This window comes from Triticum dicoccoides, chromosome 5B (genome assembly GCF_002162155.2).
Source record: "Triticum dicoccoides isolate Atlit2015 ecotype Zavitan chromosome 5B, WEW_v2.0, whole genome shotgun sequence".
In the NCBI taxonomy this organism is placed as follows: Eukaryota; Viridiplantae; Streptophyta; class Magnoliopsida; order Poales; family Poaceae; genus Triticum; species Triticum dicoccoides.
The window spans coordinates 357061443-357071637 of NC_041389.1; the positions used below are offsets into that span (position 1 = coordinate 357061443).

General features: G+C 45.6%; 2 protein-coding genes across 2 annotated transcripts in view; one reads left to right on the forward strand and one right to left on the reverse strand.

Moving 5' to 3' along the window:
• Window positions 1-1311: 1311 nt before the first annotated feature.
• Window positions 1312-7912, forward strand: LOC119308988 (alcohol dehydrogenase 2-like). Its single transcript, XM_037585122.1, has 10 exons — window positions 1312-1742; window positions 1865-2001; window positions 4358-4370; window positions 5807-5840; window positions 6153-6478; window positions 6568-6650; window positions 6724-6799; window positions 6948-7009; window positions 7084-7179; window positions 7265-7912. Exons 1-10 carry the CDS (start codon window positions 1709-1711, stop codon window positions 7541-7543), a joined length of 1140 nt encoding a protein of 379 aa, XP_037441019.1. The 5' UTR covers window positions 1312-1708; the 3' UTR covers window positions 7544-7912.
• A 405-nt stretch (window positions 7913-8317) lies between these two features.
• Window positions 8318-10195, reverse strand: part of LOC119308990 (uncharacterized protein At4g33100-like) — a 2460-nt gene continuing 582 nt past the window's right edge. Inside the window, exon 2 of the mRNA XM_037585123.1 lies at window positions 8318-8671. Coding sequence (XP_037441020.1) covers window positions 8555-8671 — 117 coding nt within the window. The 3' untranslated portion in view covers window positions 8318-8554. The remainder of the gene's footprint in view (window positions 8672-10195) is intronic.

Sequence of the window (10195 nt, forward strand, 5' to 3'; positions counted from 1 at the left end):
TTGGATGAAAGATTGGGATGCAAGGGAACTTTCTAACGACATCATATTCTTAGCCTTTGCTTTAAGTAGGATACTTTCATGTAGCCCACTAAGGACCAAATACAACTGCCCACAGAGGAAAATATAAACACCTTCGATAACTGCATAAAATATGGACCCGTTAGAATAATAGGACTCGTCGTTGGTACTAAACAAAAAAAAAACATCCACAAAAAATATTGGATTTGACCAAGGTGAAGTTACAATGCAAGCGTGCAAGAGAGAGGGAGGGATGGAGAAAACATATTAGGCCGTTGAACTAGAGCTCCACTGTGGTGAAATAACAGAAGAGCATCCGGCAAAGATCAAATCCTTGCCCTAGGCGGTATATTTCACGCCAGACTGTCTGTTCACCATTGCCATTTGCTTTGACTTCAACTATTGATATCTGATTAAGACTAACATCATGCCCTTTGCCAATTTGAATATACTCATTGTAAATTATATTTCCGCGACGCAATATGGAATTATAACCTGTAAAGTTAATGTTAAGGCACAATTTCGTTCAAAATGACATGAATTTATTATTTCCAACAGAACAAATATTTAAATTACCAGCAAATGCATCCTTGCTTAAGTTTATGGTTTTAGAGGCTTTCCTTATACCACCTCTTGTCAAATGAAAGATCCGGATGACCATAGTGAATCGTACTCTGCAACCATTTTGGATCTTTTAGTACATTACATAAACATACTATCAGTTCTTCGGTAAAGATATACACGGTATTTAATAGTACTATATGACACCCTAACATTCATAAAACGAGAACAACAGAGCGTCGGAAATTAGTTTGTGCCATCTATGATGAGAAGCATACTTTCACCTAATGGGATCAACGAGGAATCTATGTCAATTGTAACAAAGGTTGTTTCTTAGTATGACATGAATCCAGCAACCGGAATATATTGCAACGGGTTTCCGGAACAACACGCGGGGTATCATCTACTCCCTCTGTCCCATAATATAAGAGCGTTTTTTTACACTAGTATAGTGCCAAAACATAGTTAATTAGGGAAGTTGAGCATGGCCCTAATGCCATTAGCAATGAAGAAATTATTTTGGCCATGGACGATGCTGATTCTGGTTTTATGGCTGCATTTTATTCCGTGTGAATGTGTGATATCAAAAAAAGAAGAAGAAGGCAGACAGTAGTTTGATCTACATAAATTCTACACGGGTAAACGTTGGAATCACAACACGAGAGCAAGAACAGATCATTGAGCCAATTATTGAGGCCTTAAACTTCACGGACCACACAATTTTTTCCACGCACTTATCGCCTTGCTGCCATCACAAGATGCTACGGTCCATTGCTGCAACAGTGTTCCCAAGTTTTAGCCAGGCAACCAGTCCAATCCCACAGATATCGTGCCAAAAACCAAATCTGAGAATAGTCATCTGAATGAACCGACTAATGTTGATTGATGCGACGATAAAAACCAATAAAAAATATCATAATCAGAAGAAGAAAACAATCTACTTCATCAGCATTAACACCTCGTGCTATGTCATCAATCAACCCGCTTCATCGATCCGCCGTCGAGCAGCAGCCAGCGTATATATGTAGCTCGGTTCCTCAGCACCAACTCATCAGCAAACCCGTGACTGCGAAGAAGAAAAAGAAGAAGAAAGAGTGAGGGAGGTATCAACTGAAGCTCTTGGAGTGAAATGGCTACCGCCGGGAAGGTGATCAAGTGCAAAGGTTGGTTCCTGAACCATTAAGTTTCCTATTCATCTCAGTCTGTGTGAAGAAATTCCTGGAATGGGTGGATGGGATGAAATTAACAAGGGAGGGCGCCTAGTTAATTTGGTTGGTGCTGGCAGCGGCGGTGGCGTGGGAGGCCGGGAAGCCGCTGTCGATGGAGGAGGTGGAGGTGGCGCCGCCGCAGGCCATGGAGTTGCGCGTCAAGATCCTCTACACCGCCCTCTGCCACACCGACGTCTACTTCTGGGAGGCCAAGGTACATATCTTATCCAAAACATCTCATAGTGTACCACTTTTGTGTTTTCCAGATTACTTTATTGAATGGATGAGTTGGTGATGCGCTGCTTGGATCTTGGCAGGGCCAAACTCGGCAAATTTGACCATTTTGACCTACGGACGAAATCAATTCACGGAATGAATTGACCGTGAAACTATTTCACAGCCCTAACCTTTTTGTGTAGCGCCCGCCACGACGGCGCCACACCCTACTGTGCAGCGCCTAGCACGGGGACGTTGCACACCAGTCCACCGTGGCAGCCCCTGGGCCCGCACCCAGCAGTGCAACGCCTCCGTGCTAGGCGCCACACATGTAATGTGCAGCGCCCAGCCCATAGGCGCCACACTTGTAAAGTGCAGCGCCTAGCGCGTAGGCGCTGCACTGTGACTTATCCAGCCACTTGGCTGCCCCCCCTCCCCCACCCCCACACCACACACTCTCCCACTCTCCTCCCCGAGCTTTGCCCCCTCTCCCACTCTCTCCCCCTCTCAAATCCTCTCCCAAATCTTGCAAATTTGAAGAATTTGTCCGTGGATTTCGAAGTCAAACCCTCCCTCAAGGTAATATTCTCCGATCCCCTTGTTTTGATTCAAGTAAAGTTCCCATTGCTCATTTGTTGCTAGTTTGGGGAAACCCTAGTTTTGTTTGGATCTAGAGATTTGCATGGAAATGTGAGATGTTTGTTTACCAATTTCTATGGTTAGGCTTTGTTAGTATGCTAGGGTTATTCTTATGGGTGTTCTTATGTTGGTGCTAGGGTTAGGTTTAGGGCTAGGGTTATGGTTATGGTTATGGTTATGGTTATGGTTGTTGTTTGATATATATATTAGGGTTTCTATTCCGTGTTAATTCTTGTATTAGTACTCATGGAAGCAATGTTACCTTGTGTTATTGGAATGCTTATAGGGATGGGAAGAACATGTGTGTTTGTTCATCATGGGGACAAGGACGCCTTTTTGAAAGGCAATGTAGAACCGGACCCGGATGAGGTTGACATGGTGTTTGATAGTAGTCCTAGCTATGCGGAGCTCTTGCAACAAGTTAGGGAAGATTTGAATTGGACGGACCCTAGTGATATCATAGAGTTGGAGGGAAGGCATAATGTTGGTTTTGGAATGCACATCCGTTGGAAGACAATGCGTGTCAACTCGGAGCAACGTTGGGTTGCATACAAGGAGACGGTGGCCGAATCACTAGACAAGGCTCTTGAGTTATTTGCAACGAAGAAGGTTGATTCAAGTTTGCATTTGGACTTGAACCGGAACCCCTCCCCTTTGGTTGCTAGTAGCCCCACACCCTTGAAGCGAGATGAAATTGTTGAACCTCTTTTGACCCAAGAAGTGAGGCCAACATGAGCCCGTTTACAAACAACCAAGATGAAGCTTTGCAAGAGGACAATGATGAGTATGCGGACGATGACAATGAAGTTGATCTCCATGACAACAATGTGGGTGATCTCGACAAATATCACTTGCAAGAGACAATGGACCCTTCCATCCCTTTTTCCCGTGCATATGCATTGGACTCGGATGACGATGGTCCCGATGAACAAGTTGATGCGGAGGGGTTCACGGTGAAGGAGGCCAAAGCTTTCGAGAAGGTATTTGGTCGGGATCATCGGACTACATTGTTCAAGGATGTTAGTCTCGCGGATGAAGCCGTGGTAGATGGTGGCAATGTGTACCTCTTGGGGTTAGGCCAAGCTCTCATCGTGATTTGGGAGACGACAAGAACCGCATTGCTAAAGGTTCTAAGTTCGACACCTTCTTATGCAATGTCGAGTTACGATGGAAGCATGATAATAACTTATGCAATGTCAATTCACCTGCTTAGGCGTGATCGCGTCCATCTCGCTCCTGTACAGCTTGTACATGACCGATCATCCGTCATCTCATTTAACACATCCCACTTGTAAGCCCAAGTGGGGAGCCGTAGTGGGTCGTCTTTCTCGTCCCAATCCTCGAACTTCACGGTCTTCGGTCGTCCAACCGGCAAACGCTCCCAGCTCCATATGGAAAGTGCGAGCAAACAACCACCAATACCTCCAGATAGCCTACAACAGGCTTCGTCCAACTGCACATAAAAGAGAACATGGTTGAATTAACAGCAATATCGCATTCATAATGTACCAATGAATTAAAACAGAAACAACTTCATACCTGTCTATACAAGTAAGCCAGTGTCGCCGAACCCCAACTCCATTTGCTATCGAAGACGGTCAACGCCTTGAGCCACATCCATGGAGCATTCTTGCCTGTGCCATCAGCAAACATACTCCTGGATATCACGTACCACATGTAGACACGAGCATATGTCTTCACCGTGTCCTCATTAGCATCCTCAGGGCAATTACTGAAGTTCGATACAATCCACGTGAAAGTAGCACCGGCTGCGACTCTTTCCTTCTTCTTGCCTTCTACTTCTGGTTCGCGCGGCTCCGGAGGAACCATACCGATAAGGGCAAGCATTTGCTCGCGCCACCCATCAAAATCGGTGCTCATACATAGAGGATTCCCATCGATAGGAAGACCGGTGATCATAGCTATATCCTGGAGCGTCACGGTCATCTCCTCGGTCCGAAGATGGAAAGTGTGTGTCTCCGGCCTCCAATGATCAATAAGCGCGGTGAGTGCTGGAGCATTGTTGGGTGGCGTCGACCTGCTGACCAACTGAATGAAAGAGAGAAGTCTTGTCTCCCTAACATACGGGGTGTACCGCTCATCATAGCGCATCCACCCAAGGTTGACCCCGTGAGCCCGAAGCTTCAGAGGTGCAAGCTCCTACAAGCAAACAAACAAATCATTACATATGGGGGGTATGTGTTTGAAAAAAAACACGAAATTAATAACACCGACAACTTTCATTATTACCTGCTGCTTCACCGACATAGCGTACGACCGGTGTTGTAGATCCCAATGATCATTGAGAAGCCAAACCATCCTAGCAATTTGCAAGAAAGCTTTCTTGTCAACACGATTATCTTTTGAATACAAAAAAACTAAAGTAGGCCTACTAGATGCAACCATACCAATCTATGTATCCAACCATATCAAATCAAACATAACTAATAAAAAAGGGTTCCACAAATAACTAGGCCTACTTCATACAAATAACTTTTTCATAAACTATGCCTACTTCATAAAAATAACTCTTGCATAAACTAAACTAGGGTTCCACAAATCAAACAAACAAGGTTTCCCCAAATCAATCAAACAAGTCAATACATGCAAAGTTCTAATACATGCAAGATTCAAATCTAATCTAATCAAACAAGGATTCCCCAAATCTTCAAAATATCATATTTTCTATGGATAGAAAGAAGGGGATCGGAAGAGAGTACCTTCTAGGATGGATTGGTGAAGAAATGCACGGACCAAATCGTCGGATCTGAAGGATTTGGGAGAGGGGATTGAGAGGGGGAGAGGAGGAACCCGCCGCGCCGCTGCTTCTGTTACTTCAAAACCGAACGAATGGGTGGGGTGGGGGAGGGGGAGCGGGCGGCTGGCGTCTAAGTCACCGTGCAGCGCCTACGGGCTGGGCGCTGCACATTACATGTGTGGCGCCTAGCACGGAGGCATTGCACTGCTGGGTGCGGGCCCAAGGGCTGTCACGGTGGACTGGTGTACAACGCCCCCGTGCTAGGCGCTGCACAGTAGGGTGTGGCGTCGTCGTGGCGGGCGCTACACAAAAAGGTTAGGACTATGAAATAGTTTCACGGTCAGTTCATTCCGTGAATTGATTTCGTCCGTAGGTCAAAATGGTCAAATTTGCCGCCAAACTCCGGTTTTCCCTAGGATCTTGGGCCATGAAGCTGGAGGGTATCCATACTCACCTTTTGCCTCTCTCTTAGCCGCCCCCCCCCCCTCTCTTTCCCCTGTTTTAAGTTTTAATAATTGTTAATCACTTCATGGAATCTAGCTTTGAATCCTCACCTGAAATATGGTTTTATTGGTGCAATTATAGTCATCCTGAATCCTACTAGTATTTACCCCGAAAATAATAATAAAAAGAATCCTACTAGTATTTGTCTGTACTTTTCTTATTAGTACTCCCTCCATTCCGATTTACTCGTCGTGATTTTAGTTTAAGAGGGAGTACTTTGCTGAAGTAACATGTTTGTTCCCTCACAGCATTGTGGAGAGTGTCGGTGAGGGCGTGACGGAGCTGGTGCCGGGCGACCATGTCCTCCCGGTGTTCACCGGAGAGTGCAAGGAGTGTGCCCACTGCATGTCAGAGGAGAGCAACCTCTGTGACCTCCTCAGGATAAATGTCGACCGTGGCGTGATGATCGGCGACGGGCAGTCCCGCTTCAGCATCGACGGGAAACCCATCTTCCACTTCGTCGGGACGTCCACCTTCAGTGAGTACACCGTGATCCATATCGGGTGCCTTGCCAAGATCGACCCCGAGGCGCCCCTCGACAAAGTCTGCCTCCTTAGCTGTGGTATCTCAACCGGTAAGAGTCTATATGTACTGAGCCGCCGACGAGTTCAACATGTTTGGGACGCCTCGGCGAATTGCTGAGATTTCATGTTTCCAATTCAGGGCTTGGTGCGACCCTCAACGTCGCAAAGCCCAAGAAGGGCATGACAGTGGCGGTTTTCGGTCTTGGAGCTGTAGGCCTCGCTGTAAGTGTTCCTCCACCAGATATTCTTTCAGGTCGATCGATGAGAATTGTTCTATGACCATGACTAATTACAGGCCATGGAAGGGGCCAGGATGTCCGGCGCATCGAGGATTATCGGCGTGGACTTGAACCCTGCAAAACACCAACAAGGTACGCATGATAATCTGCCGCTGCCATGCCATCGATCTTCAGGAAGAAAATTAAAACAATCCATCCATCTTGGCAAAAATGTATATTTGTTAGCACCGGAGCAGACTGACTGAGCCTTGCAACCCCATGCATGTCCATTGCTTTTCAGCTAAGAAATTTGGCTGCACCGACTTTGTGAACCCCAAGGACCACGCCAAGCCAGTGCAAGAGGTACTTGTTCATGACATACGCGCACAAGAAGCTTGTGTCAAATGAAATGCTGATGGTCCAAAAATACGCCGCAGGTGATCGTGGAGATGACCGACGGCGGGGTCGACCGGGCCGTGGAGTGCACGGGCAACGCCGACGCCATGATCTCCGCCTTCGAATGCGTGCACGATGTACATATGATGATCACTTGCTCCTTCTTCTGCTGCTTGAAACTGAATCCTGACACTAACACTATGGCCTGATGGACGGGAGCAGGGGTGGGGCGTGGCGGTGCTGGTGGGGGTGGCGCACAAGGAGGCGGTGTTCAAGACGCACCCCATGAACTTCCTCAACGAGAGGACGCTGAGGGGCACCTTCTTCGGCAACTACAAGCCGCGCACCGGCCTCCCCGGGGTCGTGGACATGTACATGAGGAAGGAGCTGGAGCTGGACAAGTTCATCACCCACAGCGTGCCCTTCTCGCAGATCAACACGGCCTTCGACCTCATGCTCAAGGGGGAAGGCCTGCGCTGCGTCATCAGGATGGAGGAGTAGAGGTAGAGCCCCTGGCTCTTCTTCATCCCTCGCTGCTATTGGACTACAACACACATGTATCAGCTTCTTTGCTACTTTTTTTTTTGAAGTCATGCCACTTATAGGACTCCGATTCATTAAATAAGCAGAAGAGGATTGCTCGATTAATTTGCGAAAACTCGGCGAAAACCATCACAACATGCCCACAAAAGGGCACACCTGTTCAACCTCACTACCCACAAGACCCGCACCGTCGAGGACACGTACGCCTTTCTCTTACCGCCAGAAGAAACCGCATCGAATCGCCATCCTCCGACAACAAGAACTGCTTACTTCCTCCGTCCCATAATATAAGATGTTAAGAACAAATTTGCATCCTACAACAAGGACTGCTTGTTGCCTACTTCCTCCGTCCCATAATATAAGATGTTAAGAACAAATTTGCATCCTACAACAAGGACTGCTTGTTGCCTACTTCCTCCGTCCCATAATATAAGATGTTAAGAACAAATTTGGATATAAGATTCAGTTGGATATTTATGCACCATGCAGGAGAAGTGAGAACGAATTTTGATACAAGATCCAGTTGGACATTTATGTAACCAATTGATTTATTTCTACATCGTTTGCCTACATCTGGGTTTTCCATTTTTTGTTTTTATGCAACCCCCCTCTCCCTGTCTACTTATTCGAAATATCAGTGATTTGTTTCTCATCACAGCAGATGATCAGATTTAATCTACATCCCACCCTTTGACTGGAAGAAGCGTGCGTGAAACAGTGTTACAGAACCTGGACAGCTGATACTATTCAACTAATTTCATAATCCATAACTGCTCAGTATTTACAAACTATTGCCTGGTTGAGTACAGTCAGATCCAAGCAAATTTTACAAGTTAATCTCATGAGCTGAAATTGACAAGATCCAGGGACATAACATGTATCCAAATACAGACTTTGTGGTTCACTCTATCAACGGTCTCCGAATTTTGATCAGGCAAAGAACTCGACCATGTTGTTAGTCCAAGACTGTCATTTTGAAGGGGTGGCACCTTGTCTTGATGAAGAATCCGGATCAAGCTGGGCATAAGAGGGAGACGTTTCCGGCTCCAGTAGGATTTGCCTGAGATGCTTGTCCTCGAGATGTTCCTAGAAACAATTAAAACATGGAACGATCAGCCATTAGATAAGCAAGAAACACGCAACATTAAATCACAAAATTTAAACCTAAATGACTGAAATGCAAGATACGACAGATTGCTTATGTCGTAGTGAAGAAAACAGGGTACTGGTGTATGTTGAACACTCATCGTGCGATACAACAGTGCTTTGTGAATGAAACCACTTTGTTGAACTCAATTCCTGAACAATCATTCTTGTAACACACAGATACTATATGGCAACATGGACAACTGAAGAGGTAAATAACACAGATACAGACCGAATTTTGACAAAGTGAGAACTTTCCCTATAAATAAACTAATTAAATACATTGGGGTGGTAAGAAGTTTTTGTTCCTTGCAGTAACAGCAAATTACTGCAAACAAAAAGCACAAGGCTGTGAACCATCGATCTGGTACGATTTGATATAACCACCAGTTTTACAGAACACACATCATTGCTATTTACACTATATAAGTCATGGAGAACAATTGACTTGCAACTGTGCAAGTGAAAAAAAAAGACAGTCCGTTCAGCAATAGAAATTGACAACAGTGAGTTTTCCTAAGAAATAGCAGATCTTTTGCTGGGTTGGCAGTCAGTAAGCAACCAGAATGCCTACCAACCATTCCCAAATTCTCACCAGCATCGCACCAGTTATGACCAATACTTGCCTAGAAAACAACCTAACAGCAGCCAATAAGCAAAATAAGAACACCTGTAACTGCAAATGGTTTTAACAAGATCCGTTTTTGGTGTAGCCTGGGATGTAAGCATAGAAGGGTTTGCTGGTTACTTTGGCCCCTTTTATCCACCAAAAAAAATTCATTGTTGGTTAACTCTCTACAGACTGAGCTCCCCTGCGATATCAATTAACTGCTTTGCCATGCAAATGCGACGGAACTAGCACAGTCTTGCAAGCTCAATCGCTCCGGCTATTCAAACAGGATACAAGGTTAATAATCTCTGTTTTTAGGCAATAACCTTTTTGGGTTGAAGAGTGGATAACAATTAACAAGAAAGAGCGTCCTTGTTAACCTACATTGCTTGTCCACATAAGTGCTCTGAACTGACATTGCACACGATAGCCGCCGGATCCCACATTTGCAACATGAGGACCGCAGCGCAATCCAAATCAAGATCATAAGCAACATAACACCTGACTGCCATAAGCCCCCCCTACTATGATGATTCTCACATTCTCCCCAGAATACCCACCTTAAGCCAACGCAGTTAAAAAAGCGACATAACCGAGACAGTCCCTCCTCAAATATCTTCCTAAACAAGAACTCCAAATCTTACATGAAATTTATGCCTCCCAGTCCCAGGACTGGAATTATCTCAGCCTAAACTATAAGATCTTCATAATCAGGAATCCATATCTCTGGAAAATATCACCTCAGGGAGCCCCATCAGAGAAAACTAGGCGGTCAATGGTGGGGGATCTCTACCGCGCGCATAGCAAACCGGTGATCCAATCTAACCGGCAAGCAACGATAGCGAGGTGTGGTT

Coding starts and splice junctions, on each gene's coding strand:
- LOC119308988 (XM_037585122.1), top strand. CDS start 1,709: ATGGCTACCGCCGGGAAGGTGATCAAGTGCAAAG. Junction 1,743..1,864: donor GAAGGTGATCAAGTGCAAAG/GTTGGTTCCTGA, acceptor TGGTGCTGGCAG/CGGCGGTGGCGTGGGAGGCC. Junction 5,841..6,152: donor TTGGGCCATGAAGCTGGAGG/GTATCCATACTC, acceptor GTTCCCTCACAG/CATTGTGGAGAGTGTCGGTG.